Source organism: Prionailurus viverrinus, chromosome D2 (genome assembly GCF_022837055.1).
Source record: "Prionailurus viverrinus isolate Anna chromosome D2, UM_Priviv_1.0, whole genome shotgun sequence".
Classification (NCBI taxonomy): Eukaryota; Metazoa; Chordata; class Mammalia; order Carnivora; family Felidae; genus Prionailurus; species Prionailurus viverrinus.
The window spans coordinates 65,304,282-65,326,461 of NC_062571.1; the positions used below are offsets into that span (position 1 = coordinate 65,304,282).

Genomic DNA, 22,180 nt, shown 5'->3' on the forward strand with positions numbered 1-22,180 from the left:
GTGCACTCCATATATTCTGTCTTTGTTACCCCTACCTCATATGTTGCTCATCTATGCTCCTTATTAATTCATTTACAGATTTGCTTACTTTTCATTTACCTCTAAGCACTCATCATTCATTGCAATTCTACTGGGAAATTCATGCTGGATGGCTTTCAACTTTCTGCTAGCCAGAACAATCAGAGTTAAGGAACATTTGTGCCAGGTTCCACGTCAGCCAATATTCTTTCTATCTAGGTAATCAGCAGATACGGCACCGCCGTTCTGATCACATCAAGTTCAATTCAAGTTGCTGTGAACTGTCACGCTAATAAAACCAAAGACTCTTCTTCCCCGGCCCCAGGACGCAGAACACCTTTACATAATGCAGTCACACCACCGCTCAAAGTGATGATAATAAGAGCCAGCAGTTTCCCTACAGACAGTCAACTGCAAGAGAGACACAAAGGGGAAACACAAGGATTAGCCAAGAAATGGTTTGTCGTGTCCTGAAGACACCCTGTTTCCTTTTCGTATTCCGTACCTGTTAGCAATGTTTGAATTCAGAAAATCATTCATGAAAACAAGTGTGAATCACAGAACATGGCAAAGTCATTCCTGTCCAAAGCTGTCATCTTTTCCATCATCAAGGGACCAATTAAAATGGTCTCTGTTTTGGCAGAAGACAAAATTTATCCAAAAACAAAACAAAACAAAAAAAACCCAAAAAACAAAACAAAACAGAACAACAACAACAAACTATTCCACAATAGATTGAAAAGAGGGGAGCAGTTAATCAGAAAGGGAAAAAAAATGCAACCTGAAAACCAGAAAATATTTTCGAGAGAACAGGACAGAGTCAAGACCAGGGAAACAAATTGGGTGATTGATCTGGGGCAGCTGCTTTGACTTCTTATGAGACTCTTGAAGCAAGCTATTTCCATCATAAGTGCTGGATCAAGGCACGAAAATGAATGACATTTCCACAAAACACATTTAAAGTTTAAATGTTTGTACAGCATTTAGAAGTGAGGAAAGAAATGTGGCAATTTACTCTTGTTTATAAGAAGACAAGTAGTTGGTGTTCAAGAATTACTATGGCCATGCTAAGTGCAATATGGGAAGCAAGAGAGATCCAAAATAGTAGAAATGTGTTGGGTATTTAAACAATATGGGTAGATTTTAAGACTATAAGAATAGAACATTGCATTGGGGCTTAAACTCATTGGACTATAATATTAATTATGCTATCTATAATTTGTTGAGCATTGGTGTATTTCTGGAACCATTTTACAGTACGTTAAGATGAACACAAGTAATCCTCAGAGAAATCCTATCAAGTAGATACTATGTATATCTCCATATTTTAAACAAGGAAACTGAGGCTTGGAAATTATTGGCTTTGTCTCTAGAATACATACACATGGGTATAGCTAGGATTTAAATCCAGTCAACCTGACTCCAAAATTTATACTTTAAATCACAAATATTATCCAACACAAATTTGAAACTAAATCACCAGAATATGTAAATATTTTCCAGAATACATTTTCAGATTGAGACTGAGATATATGATACTATATTTATCTGGAACATGGGCAGGAAACGAGTGGAAAAAAACTTGTGAATGTGTAAAAAAGTTTGCAGTGCATTTTTCTAAATATATACACACAAACTATGTCCCATGCTAGTCTGCACTCTGAATGGGACATACAGTTTGTTAATGCGCATTTATACATACAGAGAAGTTTAGATACTAGAAGAAAATCCCCAAGAGCCCCTAACGGAAAATAGAGGTAGACAGCATTAAAAAGAATTACAACAGTGGGTTTAAATGTCTTAAGTGAAATTGGATCCTTTCTTTGATATACTGGATATTATTCCCTTGCTTCCTGTTATTTAAGCAACTTCTTGACTTTCTGAAACTCATACTCAACCAAAAGATAGCATCATTATGACTGTACATATTTGAATCCATTCTAGATTTTTTTTCAGATAGGATATAGGTATATGATACAGACACTTCCCAAATTCTGAATATATTTTGTAATGGCTCATTATAACCCATTATAAATCTTTCATAGTGGAAGGTAAGACTGACAAATGGCTAAAATCCATCCCCAAATAGCAGCTTTCTTTCTACCTAGCTGTGCTTTAAATGGCAATTCAAGTGTTGGCATTTGTCATGAAAGCTCAGTGATCCAACATGTATGATTTTATTTTGTACCTTGGTCATTTTGAGAAGCAAAAGGCCGTAGTTCTCTTAGGGAATTATGGTAAACTTTGTTTTTTGTTTTTCTTCCCCCCTCCCATTTAGGAGAGTAAGACCTACATGTTTGTCTCACTCACTGGCCCTCTGAGAGGATGACAATTAGCCAATGGAAGTTATCTAATGAAAAAGGTATTCAGGTCCAGGGCACCTGGGTGGCTCAATTGGTTAAGCATCTGAGTCTTGATTCGACTCAGGTCTTGATTGACTCTCACGGTTCATGAGATAAATCCCCAAGTTGGTCTCTGTGCTGACAGTGCAGAGTCTGCTTGGGACTCTCTCTCTCCCTCTCTCTGCCCCTCCTACCCCCTTTCCAAACAAATAAATAAATATTAAAAAAAAAAAGGTATTCAAATCCAATGGGAGCATCTTCTGATCCAGTGCAGAGTTGCCTCTTTCTTTCTTCAAAGAGAGAGGGAACATGCCCACTACCCCTTTGCTCACATTGGGACACCGTGTCTGTCCTTCAAGATTATTTTCAAAATTCACATTAGGATCACTCTTGTTCAAACCTTTCAATTGTTTGACTGCTTCTCCAGATACTCTCTCTAGGTCTCTGAGACTACATGGCCTGTGGACTTCATGAAAAAATAATTTTTCCCACAGGTGTTCTGTAGATTAAAAATTAACCAACAAAAATGCTCTACAAATCCCTTCTTCTCCCGAATGACACGAGGCCACGTAAGGAACTAATAATTAAGATGATCAAGGCAACAGCCAATGGTAGGCCTTTACCTCCAGTCCAGGCACTACAGGGGCTCAGGACTGCACATGCTTCGTGACATACCTCATAGAGGTCAATCATGATGTTTCCCTCAGGACCTCTGCTGCTCTGAACATTCTCCAAGGCCAGCGTGAAATAGACCCCACGGGTGTCTGAGATATAGAGGTTATAGGTGTCATTTTGGTTCCATTCTTGCACCGCTGCAAACACTTGATTCTCATCTGTGCTGATGACGTGCATGTCCTGAAGAAAGATACAGAGGATGAAGAGGTTCGAACATTAACATGGCATGTGTCCGAAGAGAGTGGAATCTAATGAAGACCAACAGGATAGGCACTTAGGCACTGTAGTGGAAGATAGAAATTTTCCTTGTGTATATTTTTGAACTAAGAATTGATTAGGTTAGCATTAACCATGTATTTCCTTTGTCATTTGTGAAGTTAAGCAGTAAGGCCATGAGAAAATAGGACAGAGAAATGCTTGGTAGCTCACTTATAATTTAATTACTTCATTAGATAAATGAAGAATACCTTCTCAAATATGTATGACTCTGGAGAATCAATCATCTTGATATACTTGCCAGGCACAAACATGGTACATGTTCAGAAGGCTTGTGTGGGGCAAATATGAGGAAAAGTCAGAGACACAGCGAGAAAATAGACAAGCCCTGCACCTCTCAGTGTGGTTCATGGGCCACCAGCATGGGGGCATCACCTGCAAGCTTGTCGGGCACACAGAATCTCAGGCCCACCTATTGAATAAAAAATCTGCATTTAAATAAAATCTCTCACTGATTCAGAGTTCTGTTAAAGTTAGAGTTGAAGTTCGTTAAACTTTAACGGTTAACATGTGAAAGTTTGAGAAACACTGCCCAAGGCTCAGCAACTCCCAGAAGCCCACGAGGAAAACGAGGAAAACGAACGTTTCCTGAGAACCCCAAAGCACTAGCTGTCATGTAAATGAGGGCTCAAGCACTTGGTGGTTTATCTAAACCTTTACTCTGAGAAGTTCACTGGAAAACCTTAAGTGAGAGAGGGAAAAAAGTAGACTGCTTAACTGATGACACTTTCAGACTCTGATAGTTCTGGAAGATAAAAATAAGGCAAAGATAGTATGGAGGCAGTGAGTAGATGTCCCTGGGGTGGGAATTCCAAATCCTTTCTTCCCCATTCAGAACTCCAGAGTAGCGAATATTCAGGGAGAGGCTGACATAAACCAAGGCTTGCTGTCTCCCGCGCACAAGCTCTTGGAGGCCTTTCACCCTTTGCCCAAGGCAGCAGACACTGGTATAACTCTCAAAAACCAAAAACAGAAACAAAACGAAACCAAAGCCAGAATTATATAGAAGCACAAAGACAGAAGAACAATAAGGAAATATTCTTGGCCTTTGTGCAGCTTAATACTCAAATCTTCCCAGAAGGATCATCCTCCATTCTTGAAAAGCTTCGGGAGATTGTTCAATGCTTTTTGGCAAGAATATCAGTGCTAGAAAATTCTACCTAACTTCTATCCTAAAGCTCTTCTTGTATATGCTGACGTTCTTTCAATCAAACAAAGGCAATTCAGCTTGGATTCTGCTCTAATGTATAGGAACAAGTCTTTCTCCCCATTACCGGGATCACAGTGAATTCCTATGACCCCAGAAGGAAGAGATCCTCATGCAGACAGCTTCATATTCCTTCACCCCTACTAGGTACCACATGCCATACTCCAGAATTTGATAACGTTTTTATAAAAAGAATACAGAGTAGGAGGCCAAAAATGAATCCTTCCCATTAATTCACTGCAGGTCAATAATGCAGACTTATGTTTTGTATGGAAGTTGGCCATTGCTTATATCAGCCAAATGTCTATTTCCATTTCTTCAGCTAACTGTAGCTTGATGTTCTTTGACGAACACCCTCATTGCTCTCCGAGAAATTTCCTCCCTGTACTCAGTCTTTGCTACTTTCTTCCACCCTCAGCACCAGAAATGAGCGTGTTGAATATGCAATGTCCCTGACCACAGTGGTTGGATCAGTGATGGTATGTAACAAAAAGCCAGTAAGACAGAATTATAGAATGACTGCGGCATTATTAGAAAAAAATATATATATATATATATACATACATATATATATCTTACTATTAGTTCATAAGCAGTAAGAATAAATAAAATAATAAAAAATAAAATTAAAATAAAATAAAATAAAATAAAATAAAATAAAATAAAATAAAATTCTAGATCTGATGGAGACATATCTTAGGGGCAGGAGATGAAGACATTCCTGAAGAAAATAGGCTCAAAAGAAAGAGAGGCCACATTCTGTGAATGTCTTTGAGTCTTTGTGGACAGCTAAGAAGCCTGCCCCACCTGTAAACCTTTCAGCTAGAGAGAACACTAGGGAAAAAAAAAAAAGGTTAAAAGAATGGACTTTCAAGTAAAACTACTTGAGTTCAGATCCTCCCTCTGTAACTTAGCTGTGTGAACTAAACTCTGTGCCTCAGCATTTCTACCTGTAAAACAGAGATAACAGTGTGCCCTCCATGGAGTTGTAAGGATTAAATCAGTTACTAAGTGTTACACATTTATAGTGCCTGGCATGTAGCATTTGTTTCATACGGGCTAGCTATTTTCAGTGACACATGCCCTTAAATCTCTTCTGTTGATTAAGCAAGGTTGATTTGGCCTTTCTTTTCACCGCAAATGTTGGAGTGTTAACCAGTATACTTAATAAAAAGTAGTTCATGCAAGTATTTTGCTTCTTTTGAATGGAGGGGATTAGGTATGGAAATTAGCTCAAAGGCCATTCAACCACTGAGGGCAAACTTTCTATGGCTCCCCATTTCCTAAATTAGGACAAAGACCCAAATCCTTATTGTAGCATTTAGAATCCTCAAAGAACTACTCCTAATTCATGTTCACTCATCAGCAGGATGCAGTATTTTTCCTGAATTCATGTTATGATATTTTAACACAGATCTGGCCCCTACATAACTACTTCCTACCTCTGTCCCTTGGAGTGAATTTGTGCACTGGTGAACCCTTGAAGTCTGGGTCACCACAGACATCTCCTTAATAAATGCTAGGGACTAGATGGAGTACATTAACTGTCCTATCCCACTCAGACAAATCTTTATTTTGTAGATTCAGAACTAAAACACAGTGCCTCAAGGTCACATAGAGAACCAGTCACATAACAATAACAAATTCAAATGGCTACCTCTAGATAAGGGCCAAGATCAGCTCTCTCTCTCTCCATATAATCCAATTACAGTGAAGAGACTTAAAAAATGATGTTGGTCTTAGGTATTTGAATTGAAGGACCTGACATATTTCAATGGCATCTTTCTTTTTAATTCATGCCTATATTCTCCTCTATCAGGTAAATATGCTTTTTCTACCAGAATGGCACTTTATATTGAATGCTGTTACTGAGACACAAACTTTTAGAACAAGAAGTAGCCTTTTAGATCTTCTACGAGAGTGTTTTCCCAAGTCTGTTCCATAGCACACCAGCAATGTTGGACTTTTAATAGAATTAATTTTTTTAAGTGGATCTCTTTGGGAATGTTTGATCAGTGATGAATTATATAGTTTTCTTGCTCAAAGGACATCCTAGAAACTTCGACACCAGTGACCTACCATTACTCTCAAGGCAAAGAACATAGAATGAAATTTAGGTTTCTTCTTAAACTCATTTGATCATAGAGCCAAATTTTCATGAGGTATCTCTAAGGATATTTGATTCAGAGTAACATTTATTTTATTTTAAAAATGTAAAAACAAAACAAAACAAAAAACCCAAAACAACAAACAAACAAAAAACAGAGAAAGAAATTGATAAGCCAGTCCATGGTTCCACAGCAAGTTAGTGACCTATGTAGGTCTGGAATCCAGGCCTCCTTCTGTGAATCAAACAGTCTCTGTACCGCCCATGCCCTGGGTGCCATCGATCTCCCACCACACAGACAACGAGATCTATACTGATAATAATATTACCTTGCTTTTATAGAGTATCTGTCTCCAAAGTGCTTGAAGCACTTTCATATGTATTGCCTCGTTTATCTCACTTGAGGGGCTCAGAATGAGCTCCAAGTAAGTTAAGGGAAGGAAACCTTCACTGTGTCTCCTGGTCTAGGGCTTTCATGCTTTTAATAGCAGCAGCAGCATTAAAGTCTCCCCATCCCCCTCTCTGGTCAGCATTACTATTATATTATTATTATTATTATTATTATTATTAATTTTTTTTAAACACAGTTCAGGGTAACCATAGTCTTTCAAGAGCTGATACAAAGGCAGTGGATGATTACAGAAAATTTGACATCAAAGTGCTGGTTTGTCTTGATTCCTTTGTTGCGCATGAAGCTTTGTTCCTTTCCAGCCAAGGCAGCCCTGGCTTTGATAGAAGGCCACGAAATACATGCGCCTTTCCCACAAATCACTCCACCCAAGCTGGGGCTTCTCTTTGAAGGTGTAATGGGTTGTAATGAGGCATCTCATTGCCTTAAGTAAACATCTCCTTGGACTACATAATACATTCATTTGCTGTACTGACTCCTATTTTTCCAGGGAAAAGCTAAATTAATCCTTGCATTCTACCCTCCTATCTCACATCAAGCTAGTAATGGAGCGTGCTCATCTGGGATAGCAAGGGGAGGGGACAGACAGCAGATTCAGGTTCAAAGTACAACTGGCTAGATGTCACTGGGGGCAACTGTCAACAGCAATCTATGTGATGGCCATGAAGAAGCAATGCAAAGTACGTGTTTTTCCTAACACTCCAGTGCCAGGTCTGATGCTCCTTTGGGTTTAAACTACCATTTCTGGGGCTCCTTGGTCCATGTTTTTTTTTTTTTTCTTTTGATGGCCCTCCAGTATATCAAAATTTGTGGGGTATCTGCTATCTTATAATAGTAAACTATTCAATTATTTCAAGAGAAGAAAGGTATAAAGGATCCTAGTTTGGGAGCTCAGGGGAGTTCAGTGCTGGCCTCAGTCCTGCTGTAGACAGCATTTGGTTTGGCCCAGGCTTATTCCACTCAAAGAGTATATTCCCAGGAGCTAGAACAAGATGATTGACTCACATCTGCTGCTCCTGATTTGGTCTCAATTCCCACATGCCTCTTGAGCAAGGGCATCTCCCTGCATTGACTTTAACTCTTGTTTTTAAAGGTGTAAATATTGCAAGCTAACTACTGCATTTGCTGATCAATCAAAGAAATAGCAATTCATTTTGGCACTTGAAGGGGGAAAAAACCCAAAACGGCTCCATTGGACTTACTGAGTAGGCATGATCATATCCCTCCTGGGCCTTCCCAAAAGATTATCCAAGGTACTTTTAACAGCACTCAGATTTAGTTTTACATATGGACTCTCCCCATGTCTCATCCAAGGCACAACTCCAAAGTTGTAGCTTGTCCTTTTGTAAAACACGTTAAACTGAATCAAGACCAAGGAGCAGTTAAATGTATACAAGCACAGAAATAGTTCTGGGCAATTACCACTGTCATTAATTTCTTAGCTGCTGGAAATATTAGTAAATACTAACATGGATATTGTTCATGGAGTCAACAGGGAGATTTAATGTGTGTTATTATCCCAAATGTGTTGATGTCTCAGCCCACCTTACTCCTGTTAGGCTTAGAGCCAAAATGATGGCCCAGAAGGAGAATTCTGCCTGGAGAAGCCAGAGCAACTGGCTACCATTTACTTTCCTGGAAGAAGAGATCTGCAATGACCTTGTGCTGTGTCTGTCACACGATTCCCTGGCAGCTAGCTGGTGTTGGGCCACGATAACATACTACAAAGTCATGGACAAAAACACAAGACAAAGAGTCATGAAAACTCAGTCGAAAAAAGTTCTCTACGTTCTTTGCCCAACCCAAAGGTTTCAAAACTGAGCTACAACTATATTTAAACCTACGCTTCCCCCTTCCTACGGTCATACATACCTCCCTTGCTCTAAGATCAAGGCACAATGCATTAGTTACTTCAGGCCACAAATCCACAGCTTGGAGCGCCCAAGTCAGTTTGACCTCCACTAGGTGGCGCTCCATATCAACACAGTTCTTCAGTGTTTCTGGAAAGAGCCCAGGGAATGTCAGCAGTTGAGGGTCTTTAACTTCTGTCTGTCATTATTTCCAAAGGAGTAACGTCTTTGGGAAAGTCCAAAAAATTTAGCTGTGCCTCAGAACTCTAAAGACAGCCAGTATCGTAAGTCTATTGAGAGAGAAAGCAAAGGTTGGATGCCGTATAGATGTACCCCCTCTCAAAAATTAATCACAGTAGAATGGGATAGAAATGTGTCACCCCCGTTGTACTGACATAATATCCAAAGCATGTTTTCTGTTTTGCTAGAATACCAGTACATATTTCTTGAAAAGTAAAAGCAAATCAGTTGACAATTTATTTAGATGCTCCTATAACAAGAATTCCAGAGAGAGAGACAGAGAGAGAGACAGAGAGAGAGAGAGAGAGAGAGAGAGAGAAAGAGAGAGAGAACGTGAAAAGCAGTCATGAGGGATGAGAAGAGATAAATGAATACGAAAGACTGAAAGGGTTCTTGGGAAAGGGGTGAGGTCAAGAATATGTGAATTGAAGAAAATACTAAAATGAAGAAATCCATTCAGCTCATACCTTGGGCAAAGCATACTTGGGCAGCTTCATTTGGGCAAACGCATTCCTTCGGTAGGACACGTAGTAATGCGGCCGTCCTCCTGATGTCAGCTGTATCATAAACACAAGAGTTGTAAGAAGAGCTCCTATAATACTTCCAGGCCCTCAAACAACAGCCATGAATGGAAGGGGGTAGCTGCCAACCCAACAGTGTGAATGACTATGGTGGACAAGTGTGAAGAACTAGAGCTCCATTCAAAAACGACTCACACAGTGTATGTGAACTGGTCTGAGGCCCAACCTAGCCCACTGGGTGAACATAAAATTCTTGGATTTGCCCTGTAGGTCAGAAACAAGGAAACATTTTCATTTCCTTTTTATTTTTCTTCTCTTTTGTGTTTCTAACGAGAGAAGCCTTAGGGTATATTGGCTTAACGTCCATCAGCTGTCCCCAGCTATCCAGCCCAAGACTATGACCACGCAAACAGGTCCCCATGCCATATCAGAAAGAAACAGCCCGGGTGAAACAGTGGCAGAGCTGGAGCCTCTCATCTCTGAGCGCTGAGTTCCGTTTGATGCTGTACCATAGATGAATGCGAGTATGTCTCACATACAGCCGCGCTGCTGACACATTAGACGGAAAACCGGCCAGGATCATAGCCCAAAATCATTATAGATCTCTATCTTCCAGAAGAGAACTCTGAGCTACCTCCTCCAAGTCTGTCCAGCACATACAGCCCAGTGAACCCTGTGGGTGCGAGGGAGGGTAAGAAGGGGTGCGGTCTCCACCCCAGCACGAGCACTGTTTCGTGGAGTGGCAATGGCTCTACTGTCAGCCTCCCTCTCCTTTGTAGCCACTGTTTGTTTTTTTTTCCCAGTTTGGTTGAGATATTCACATATAAGATAGGTAACTTTAAAGTGTACAATGTGATGATTTGATAAATGCATATACTGCAAAATGATGATCATAATAAGGTTAGTTGACACCTCTATCCCCTCATTTAATTATGATATTTTGTGTGTACTGAAATCATTTAAAATATACTGTCTTCATAACTGTCGAGTATATAATACAATATTGGTAATTATACTTACTATGCTATACATTAGATCCTCAGAACTTATTCATCTAATAGCTGGAAATTTGTACCCTTTGACCAACGTCTCCCCACCCCCCAACCCGTAGCAAGAACCATCTAGTCTGTATTTCTATGAGTTGGTGGAGTCACTCTTAATCCATATAAATATCTGGAGCTGGAACATCAGTTGGAGTTTGCATACTCAGATTGTGTCAACAAATGCTGTGGGTGAAGGTCCATCAGAAACGTACGAGAGTGACTGGCAAGTTATCTTGTCCACCATGATTGGGCCAGATCACCTCCTAATTCTAGGGATGGGTTATGTTCACAGTGTTCACAGGATCATGTTCACAGCGGTATGGGTAGAAAATACATAACATTTTAAAGGCAGAATTGATTCTCATTGGTTAGCCATATATGTGGATTACAAATCATTATTAGAAAACAGAAAAGGTTCCTGGCAGAAACAGTGATTGAGAAATGAATTATAGATACAACCAATACGTGTAACCATTTTAATGTCACTTGATAATTTGATGCTGAATTATCAGAGTACTCATTATTCATTTCCCCAACAAAGAAATGAAGTGTATGTGTATGTATAATCATTTGCAAAACATTTTAAGAGTACATAGGTTGATTTTGTGCATTTTGAACATTTGCTTCCTTAAAACATGGGATTGAATATTCTGAATTATGATTTCTTGTCCAAATAAATATATTAGTGTTAAGAATGTGTCTCAATCATAGTGAAATTGTGTGTGTGTGTGTATGTATATATATATAATGTGTGTAAAAATGAATATATGTAATAAATATATGTCAATATATTCAATGTACACACACACACACACAGAACTATTCAGCAATTGTACCTTTGTCACTCTTACCATGGGAAGCAATAAATGAAGTCTGTCTAAACTTACCTAACAACTAAGTAAATCACTGTTCAAACAAACCTAAAACTTTCCTGAAATGCTGAAAAGCAGCAAAGCATACTTGCTCCCTGTCTCTTCTAACCACTTTACCTCAAAAGGTTTCCCACTCTCTTTAGGAAAGAAAAACCCAACTGCATACATCTTCACTTCTCACCCTAATCATAGTCAGAGCATGACAATAATGGCTGATTACTCTCCACCTCGCCTCTGCCTCCCACTACCTCCAGTCACCCCGCAGCTTCCTGTTGCCATCTGTTTCTCTATTTTTAAGGTAAGTATTGAGGAACAGGCTGATTGGCTGACTCTTCTGATAGGAAGAGAGTGACATATCCACTCAGTCTCACTGAAGGCAGAGGAAGGGTGAACAAAAGTGCGCATCATTCTGGAGACAACCTTCATACTCTAAGCGGTGCCTCCGTGACCACGTGTTGATAAGGTCCTCCAGACGCTGCTCAAAGGAGATAATTAATATTCCGTGAGCATAGAAGCTTCGACACTTGGCAATGTTCCTTTTGTCAAGAAGATAATGATTTTATTTTTCTTCCTTTTTTTACCCTCAAGGGAGTGTAAGCAGGCAAAGGAGGCTGCATTAGGGACGGAAGCAGGGAAGAGAACTGTCTGAGACAATCAACAGAAGTGGATCTTTCATACCTGAACAAACACATAATCATCCTGGACAATCAAAGAGTCTGGGTCAATGTAGCCTGGGAAGGGTTTATTCCTGTTGGCCTCTGTGCAGTTCTGCATTCGGCAAGTTAGGTACTGTGAATCTGAAAGAAAAAAAAAAAAACGTAGGGGGAAGGTATACACACTGAGTATTACACTCAGAGTCGACCTTTTTTCTTTCCCTTGCTATCTCCAATTCTTGAAACAAATCTCACATTCTTTAGCTGCATTATTTTTACCATTATTATCGTTCAAAGTGGTATCATTATTATTTTACTCATTCTTTTTTTGAGAGAGCACAAATGGCAGAGAGGGGCAGAGGGAGAGACAATCTTAAGCAGGCCTACGCTCAGCGTAGAACCTGACACAGGGTTTGATCCCACCCCCTGGGATCATGACCTGAGCCGAAATCAGGAGTCGGACACTCAACCGACTGAGCCATCCAGGCACCCCATTATTTTACTCACTTTCTGTCAACACCATCACCAGCATGCCCCCTCACCTCCACCAAACCTTGCCATCCTGGAATACTAAATCCTCATTAATTATACTAATTAATTAATACTAACTAATTAATACTAAATCCTAATTAATTAATTTTCCTCTCCCAAACCTAAATGAAAATATTTTTAAAAACTGGCAATAATATTTACGATTTCCTAATTATTTTTTTGCATTTGTAGGCTCTTCCTCCACACTCTGACCTTTGACCAACAAGCAGGGAAACATGGATATAACATGCATTTACCAGCCATCTCATGCAAGAAGTTATAAACATTGTTATAAGCAGTAAAATTCCATGTCAAGACAAAGGTCTTTCTTCTAATAATTTTAAGTGAAATAGAATAGAGAGGAGTTTCCTTGGGTCCAATAATTTGCTCTTGGGTCAATTGCTCCTTGGGTCAATAATTCTACAGATGAGAAAACCAAGACCCTGAATCTTACCTGAGACTTGACAGCAGATGGTAAACCTATCAGTTAAATTAACTCTTCTATACATTTGCTATCTATGGCTGGAAGTGCAATGTAACAGGGTGGCTGCCTTGGTTTTTCAACCACAGCTATTCTGCTCTTTCTACAAATCAGATGTCATTTCATACTTAAAACTCCTTTTGCCTCCTTGCATTTAAAATAAATTCAAATCTTCTACCACCCACCACTCCAATGTCCCCACATGTTAATCTCTTCTTCTCTCTGTGAGTCTTCTAATCTGGCTTCCTTTATATGCAGAAGTTTGGCTAAACTTTCTACTACTTACGAGACTTTTCGCTTGTATTCCCTCTGCCTAAAATGCTTTTCCCCTGGTTGTTCACAAAGAAAGTTCTAGATTTCAGTCTACTATTATTTCTGAGGGTCTTCCATGATTACTCTGGATCACACACCATTTTGTTAATTTCCCCCCCCCCCCCCGCCCCATGGAATTCATTTCTGTCTGTCTCTATTAGAATATAAGCTACTCGAAGATAGTGACTCCTTTTTCTTGTTGTTCACTGATGTACCCTCAGGTTCTAATACTGTTCCAGGGACATATTGGCCAATGAGTAAATATTTACTAGAATGTGCCTTTTTATTGTAATATATCTTTTTCAATGAAGAAGAAAGTCATTTTACCTTTTTTTTTTCTTGATGCTTAATAAATGGATGTTTGATTTTAGGATATCAGGGATGTATAAAGAAATCCACTATTCCAAATTAAAACAAAATAAGGAGATGAAGATTTACATTTAAATGGGGGTAGGCAATAGTATAGCATTGGATGCAAGGATTCACTAATGACTTCTCTCAAGGACATTTCCAGGACCATCTTTACCTATGGAAATTGGGTAAAATCTGTATTCTACAAGGAGGACCACAAGGGGGCGGCATGCATATTTGCTCCATCTGACCAAGGACATGTAATTGTGGATAAGCTCTTATGATACTGGAGATGAACTTTATTCACAATATTCCCTCATGCCTCTGCCGTCTGTGGGGATGGGATGGCTCTGAAGTACTTTAAGCCATCTGGTTGTAGTGAAACCATCTCTGTAGATGAACTAAATAAGAGCCATCTACTCACTCTTAGTTACCACCTTCTTCAAACATTCTTTATCATTCCATCTTAGGGCATAACTCAAGGTCTTTCTCCTTGAAGACAATTTCTGGGAGTCAGTCCTTCCCAGAATCGTCCCTTTTCCCACCATAGCACACAAAATCTTCACCTCACAGTTTCACACTCCACCAGATTCTTCCACATCTTTTAAATGACTTTTATTTTTCCAAAGGTAGCTTGGGGTCACAGCAATGGACACTGGTAACTATGAGACCGGGGCTTGAGTTCTTATTTGGTCACTTACTAGCTACATAGTTCAAAAGAAATTTCAATCTCCTGAGCCTTGCCACCCTCATCCATTAAATGTGAATGCCAATGTCAACTCTCTTGGATTTTGGCTCTAAGAATTAACTATAATAGCATATATGCTGAATGTTTTAAAACTCAAATGTGTGCAGATACGAGCTGTTATCAATAATGATAACATTCCTATTTTCTCTTTTGCTACCTTTCCCAATAATTGGATCAGTTTGGGGGCCTTTTAAAGGCTAGTTAAACTGAATTTGAGTACTCTAGTTATGTTTCTGTATCAGCTATGTTTCTTCTGGTGACCTGCCCGATACCCATTCCTCCTGGCCTCTTTGATGGAAAAGCCAATACTGGATCGGTTGACTTATCCTTCCTCCTGCATGACTGAGAAGTGCCCATATGCAAGGATTAATCCTCTTGGGTCTATGCCCGCAAAAGGTCTTCTGACTCCTCTTGCCATTGGTTGGTTCAGGAAAGAGCATTAAAACTGAGTTCTAGTAAATGAGAAGAGAGGGCAGTCTTGTAAGGGGCTGCAGGGGAGAGACCAGGAAATACAGCAGAAGACCCTGTTCTGCCTCTCTAGAATAATGTGATGCTGAGAACTGCTCTAGCCTTCTTTTTACATAGAGGAGCCAGTAAGCTTACAGTTAAGCTTACCTAATGAGTATGCAAAGAGATGAAAAGGACCTATTTCCTGATGACACTGAGTTACTGATTATACTGAACTTACAGCTGCTCTTTTTCTGCACTTCTTATGTGAGATAATGAACAAAAACAATGATTAACCAAACTAAATCAAAGATTCCTGATTAGGAGGTCTTGGCCTTCAAATTACAAATACAACTTCCAATCAGAATTTCTTGGACTGTCACCTGATGAGAACTTTTGATAAATACACAGTGCTTATTTTCTTTGTATGGGGTCTCAGAGTTTAAAGCTTTCTTAAGACTTGAACCTCCTCTTCAAAGGTTCCTGAACAAGTATAAGACGGAAAATATAAAGATACACTACTCATATTTATAACTCAGCTATTGAGAAACTATGAAGCTGAGGGATTTGGGAAGAAAATAAAAGAGCAGGGAAACTAACAATTGTTGAATACCAATGTGCCAGGTTCACATTTATTTCATACATTTAATCTTGATAATACTACAAAGTATAATATATCGACTATTTTTTTAGATAAAGAGAATGAAGCTCAAATACGTAATGTTTTACAGAAATAGCATTATGGGTTTCAAACTTGGTTGGCTCCAAAGCTGGTTTATTTCCACTACTCTGTATTGTGTGAAGAATGCTGGTAATTTTGGGGCCAACTTCTGTTAATTATATTTTGTCTTTGATCTAAGTAGCAATGCATACACCCAGATACAAAAAGAAAGACAAGTAAATTTATATTTTGTGTGGAGTAATTTGGCAATAGGATCAAGATCCTTGAAAATACTCTCTTTGACCTCACATTTATTTCTGAGAATTCTAACCAAGGGACTAAGTAATGATCTATGCAAAGATTTAGGTACTTCAATTTTCATCAGTGTTGTTTATAACAAAACTAAATAGAAAAATGGTCAAACATAGAGGAATAACTTTTTAAAACCTCAGAACATGCATAGTTTGTTATTAAAATCCTGATTCTAAAGAGTATATGAAGATTTATGGAAGTGGTTAATGCATTTCATATAATAAAAATAGGTTTCTAATTAATAATTTGTATCAATGCTTTAATTTCTTAGTTTTAAAAAACAGGCCTTGGTTATTTAAGAAGTTAACATCGGGGAGAGCTAGGTAAAGCTGTACTATCTTGGTAACTTTTCTGTTTACCTAAAACTATCCCAAAATAAGTAGGTTACCAAAATATGTGCATATCAACCCGATTTTCTGCAAGTTGTATATATAGATATCTACATATGTATGCTTACACTGGAAAAATGAATAAAAGATATACATGAGATGTCAACAATAGTATACAGGTAGTGATATGAGAGAAGGAGACAACTGTGTGCAAAGCCCTGGAAAGCATGTCTCAGCCAGGAGGTGGAGGGGGCGTGTGAGATCTGTCCCACAAAAATCAGAGAGGCTTCTCTAATTCCTCTGCTTCTCCCACTCCCCATGACACATACTGAGGCAGAGCACCACGAACAATATGTGTAATGAGCCCATCTTTGGGCTAAGAAATACCAAAGGTTCCATTGGGCGACACAAGCAAAGTCCCAGGAAGAGGCTTTGAAACCACTGTTTGCTTAGAGAGGCTCAAAGTGAAATTTGCAAGCTGAAGGGGAAATGAACAATTTTGAGCTGCCTGCCCCTGGTAAAGGGCTCCTGGTTTGTTCTCTTTCTCCTCCTAATGGAAACAGAGAGAAATTGGCTGCGCTTCATAATGAGGGACCAATCACTCTTATTCCCCTTGGGGCTTACTGTAATAGCATTAAGTATGATGAACTCTTTCCATATTCAATTCTAGTGAGTGTATGATGCGATTCCATAGGAAGTATCTTGTAATTTGGCATTAATTAACGTCAATTAATGCATGCAACTGCTAGACTTTAGAATTAATTTCATTACTTTTCCCACACAGATGTTTTCCTTGCCATAGGTAATTAGGGCCCTGTGCTGCTCTTCTCAGGCATCCTCACTCTGTATAACAGCTGCCGCTTGGCATAATGCAATTCCCACCCCTGCAGAATCTGTGATGTAGACAAAGGCTGCCTTTCGAAGGCCAGGCTTTGAGCAGAGGAACAGGGCTTTAAATGCAGGTTCAAGGCCTGCTAGCTTTGTAAACGTAAGCAACCACTTCACCTCTCTGCACACTGATCTGTAAAATGGAAAAGATGGGAGCCATCTTGCCAGTGGTTGTGATGCCCAAAGACTTCAGTCATGAAATGTGTTCAGTCTAGGGCTGGGCTAGACCGTGCTCCAATAACAGGAGCAGTGATTGCTACTGAAGTCCTCTCTCTTGAATCACCAGTACCATCCATTGTGTCTCAACTGTAAAGTACTCCAGACATCTCTACCTGACACATCTTTCTTCATATTTGATGTTTGGTTTCAATTAAAGATTTTTAAAAGTATTTTTCAAAGCACCATGAAAAGTATTCTCCTTGTATAATTAATAGGTATTTGTGTGAGTCAGTGGGCAGTGGGCAGAAATGGAAAATAACCATGGGTATGAAGAGGACATGAGAGTTGGCTGGGTGCCCAGCACACAGGGCCTGCCAGCCTGCAGCCATATTGCTTTGCAAATGCTTCCTCCTGTTGGGAATGATGTTCTAGGTCCTAGCTCTATCTCCAACATGCTGCATGACTCTGAGAAGGTCACTTACCAAGCCAGGTTTCAGACTTTTTCTCTTTGTAATGAAGATTATTAGAACTTTAGAACTATAGGGCGCCTGAGTGGCTCAGTTGGTTAAGCATCCAACTTCAGCTCAGGTCATGATCTCACGGTTTGTGGGTTCGAGTCCCCCCCATCGGGCTCTGTGCTGACAGCTCAGAGCCTGGAGCCTGCTTCAGATTCCGTGTCTCCCTCTCTCTCTGCTCCTCCCCTGCTCCACTCTGTCTCATTCTCTCAAAAATAAACATTAAAAAGAAAAAAAAAGAGAGAACTTTAGAACTAAAAAAGGACATTAAGAATCAGACTATTACTTTAAGATCTGACAGGTCTTCACTATACTTTACCCATTGAAACCTGTCTCCTCCCACCCCTGCCTGAAGAAACGAAGCTCTGTGACGTTGCTGGTTAAGTCTACATTTTCAGGACTTCTGCTATTTCTAAACAGCACGTTCATTCCTGACTGACACCTGTGTCCATTCAGACAGTTACTCGGGTTTGAATTTCCTTTTCCTTGCCTACCCTGCCCAAATACTTGCTGGGCTTTCTTCTGTGGGGTTTTGCCTGAGGCTCAGGCTGACCTCTCCTTTCCCAGAATCTCTCCAATGATAGCAGCAGCAGCAGCATTAACCTCCAGAATTACCACAGTGACCTCTTCTCTGGGTCAGGAACCATGCTAAGTGGATCTCATGCTTTTTCTTTTTTAAACTGTGTAAAAAAAAATCCAGAAAGAGGTACTTTTTACAGATGAAGAACTCCAGACTTAGAGACGAGATTTGTCTAAGCTCACATGCTAGTAAATGACACAGCAAGAAAAACATCACAGATCTCTAGAACTCTACCAGTGATTCTATTATTCAAAAAATATTTAGCACCAAATCCTTTTGTATACCTTAATATTACAAAAGTTTCATTTTAGACAAAACCATAAACTCTGTAGGCAGTAGGTCATGAGCACTTTAAAACTCACCCTAAACTCCATTAATTTTCAACCTTAAAACAGGGAAGTTTTTAAAGCCCATGCATCTGCATATAAATCTTTCTTTTGTCCTTTATATTGTTCCATTATTTGTTTGAGAACTTTCGTCTTAAATGTTCCCACCTAACACACACACACACACACACACACACAAACACACACACACACACACACACACACACACACGCCGAGCCCACATGCTTGTGCTCATATAACCTTCAGTATCATCAGGGTTCTAGAGCCCTCTGTGGCATGTACCAGTCAGAAATTGGCATCTGCAAAAATGAGACTAGCCATGGCCCCTGAAAATACTATGCAGAGTTCAAAAAATTTCCATTAAAATTATAAACTTAGATTAAATGTTCTCCCTTGGCATAACAAGATTGTGGCATTGCTTTCTTCTATGAAATCTCTTGATTTGGGTCCATTATAACTTTCTAAATGTTGTCCTCAGGAGGTCATGACTACTCCAGGAAAAGTTCTGAGATCATACCTTTTTTTTTTTTTTTTGCAAAGTACAGGACTAGGAAATAGGGCCACGAGACAGAACATAGAGACTTAATAATTTAATAGAAATTAAAAAAAAATAACTTGCCAACTATAATGCGGTATGGTGAGTGCATCCCAGGAAGGATCAGGTGCTGGGAGCCCACAGGTGAGGGTCACCCAAATTTATACCTCTCCACAGATGGTCTACTTTGTGCCAGAAATTGTCCTGTGACAGCATTTATTTTACTTTGCATCACACAGAACTGTGGACGTGTTATGCCCACCTGGCCAGCAGATTTTTGGGGATAGAGACTATTTCACTATTCACTCAAATATGACATCTCCCCTAACTACCAGGTAAAGTCGAGAAGAGTGAGGCCTTTGCAACGTTCCCTTCCATCTCTCCTTTGCGTCTGGGACAGCACCTGGCACAGCATTCAGGTCCAATGATATCTGCTGAATGAAAGAATAGTATGTCTGAGGTGAAGCAAACCCGGCTTCATATTCTAGCCCTGAGGCAATGGTGAAAACATTTAATCCTTGAAAGCCTTGTTTTCCTCAATGTTAAAATGAGAAAGATAACAACAGAGCCTGTTTCCGAGAATTGATGTAAGGGTGCAGCGAAAGATTAGCAGGAAGTGCCTTAGTGCCTGGCCAATGATAGGAATATAATCCATGACACCAGCACCATTGTTGCTCGAGAACATAGAGGACAAAGGAAGGGAATGTAGGAGTCAGTGCCAAGATCTTTAGAACACTTTTTTTTTTAAAGCAGGAGTCAGAAGCATTAGGAATTTTCCAGATGGCTGGAAATTGTCACACATTATATGGACTAGTGCTGCTGTGTCCTGGGGGATCCTAAACACCCAGTAGAAACCCAGACCTCTGTCATAGAGTTAAAGCCTGGGGATGATAGGTTTCTCTTGTGTACCTCTGTCCTCTCCTCCTGAGGATGGGAAGTCAGGGCACAGACCTTCCCACTGCGGCTGGGCATACAGGACACAGGGGAAGTAACACATAGCTGGCACAAAGAGCACACTTTGAAAGCTGCCCAGCTGAGCCTGTGGCTGTGTGTCACTGTCAGGTGTTCACTGCTATGTGGGGAAGCCTGTGTTATCACGTTTCACGCTTTTCTGGTTAGTTTTCAGGGCTGTCTTTAAGGCTACTAACTCAGAGAGGCCGAGCTGAAATCACAAGTAGTTGAAATGAAGTGGCTTTTGCAGTATGAACAATGGGATCAGAACGAAACAGCCAGGAAAAAAAGCCAACGGCAAGGTGCCGCCATGCAGCCTAATGCCTAACACCTGCTTTGGGGACAGGAAAAGAAGGTAAATGAAGATTATAAAACATGGCGTCTAATAATGCCAGTTGGTGTGCTAGCGTTGGGACCTTAGCTGGAGGGAGGGTGGCGAGGCTGATCCTTTTTTAGATTTATTTATTTATTTATTTATTTATTTATTTATTTATTTATTTTTTATCCTTTTTTAGATTTATATACACATGCCAAAGTGTGACTCTTCCCTAGAACGTTAAAGAGATGTGGTATCTTTTGAAGGTTCCTTGATGAGGAAATACAAATAGCCAATAAATAAATGAATGAATAAATAAATAATCTTGATCTCGTTCATAATTAAATCGATGCAAATTAAGACAACAGGGCATGGCTCTTTGCTCATCAGATGGGTTATTATTGAAAGATCTCTGATAATGCTCTGGACTACTGAGGGCTTACAAACACAGGCAGGCATCCTCATAGTGAGTGAGTGTACACGACACAAGCACCTCAGGGGACAACGGAACAAGGTCTGCTGAAATGCTAAATGTATATACTTGCAGACCCAGGGATCTGCTTGCAGTTATTAAATTTCTCTTTTCAGCAGTGCTTGCTGCCTGCACAAGGGTGAGTGCTTACTAACCAAGTAAGTAACGTGTGTGCATGTGGATGTATGTATTGGCACCGCTTGAAAGGGCCAAATACCTACACGTCTGTCAGTGAGAGAACGGCAAACTAGCTTACAGCTGCCTGCACGGTAGGGTTTTTTGTAGTGATCGGTCATGAAGTGACTACATTTATATGTGCCGATGTAGAAAAATTTAACTGGCTATGGTATTCACCAACGGTGAATTTGGCATAACGGTTTTACAATGTGAACATTTCTGAGTGTGTATGTGTATGTGCATACGTATTCATCGGTATGGGCCCAAACGATTTCTGAAAAAATGCAGGATAAATATTAAAAAAAAATTACCATCTCTGGGGAATGGGAAGGGAGGTCAGGAAGTGGGTTTTAGTTTTCACTTGATGCACCTGAGTGCGGCTTATCCTTTTTTTTTTTTTTTATTGTCATGGCTGCTACTTTTGTTGTTATAAAAGTCATCTATTTTTTTTTTAATTTTTTTTTCAACGTTTTATTTATTTTTGGGACAGAGAGAGACAGAGCATGAACGGGTGAGGGGCAGAGAGAGAGGGAGACACAGAATCGGAAACAGGCTCCAGGCTCTGAGCCATCAGCCCAGAGCCTGACGCGGGGCTCGAACTCACGGACCGCGAGATCGTGACCTGGCTGAAGTCGGACGCTTAACCGACTGCGCCACCCAGGCGCCCCAAAAGTCATCTATTTTTATAGGAAGAACTGAAAGCGCCCCGCAGATAACATCCTGAGGACTGATGAGAACCGAGGTCTCCATCACGACCCCAGAGCATTGCGGCCATGCTTCCTCTCTCCAGACACTGCTAGGCATGCTATTCAATATGGAAATCAATTGGAGCGCTGGAGAATAGGAAATGGAAAG

General features: G+C 40.0%; 1 protein-coding gene across 12 annotated transcripts in view; it reads right to left on the minus strand.

The window, feature by feature from the left end:
- The window catches only part of SORCS1 (sortilin related VPS10 domain containing receptor 1), a 518,445-nt gene that overhangs the window by 113,847 nt on the left and 382,418 nt on the right, over positions 1–22,180 (minus strand). For all 12 annotated transcript variants that reach the window (XM_047826164.1, XM_047826162.1, XM_047826169.1 and 9 more), the window contains 3 exons: positions 12,239–12,357; positions 9,592–9,681; positions 3,036–3,215 (listed from right to left, as the gene is read on the minus strand). In XM_047826164.1, coding sequence (XP_047682120.1) covers positions 3,036–3,215; positions 9,592–9,681; positions 12,239–12,357 — 389 coding nt within the window. The remainder of the gene's footprint in view (positions 1–3,035; positions 3,216–9,591; positions 9,682–12,238; positions 12,358–22,180) is intronic.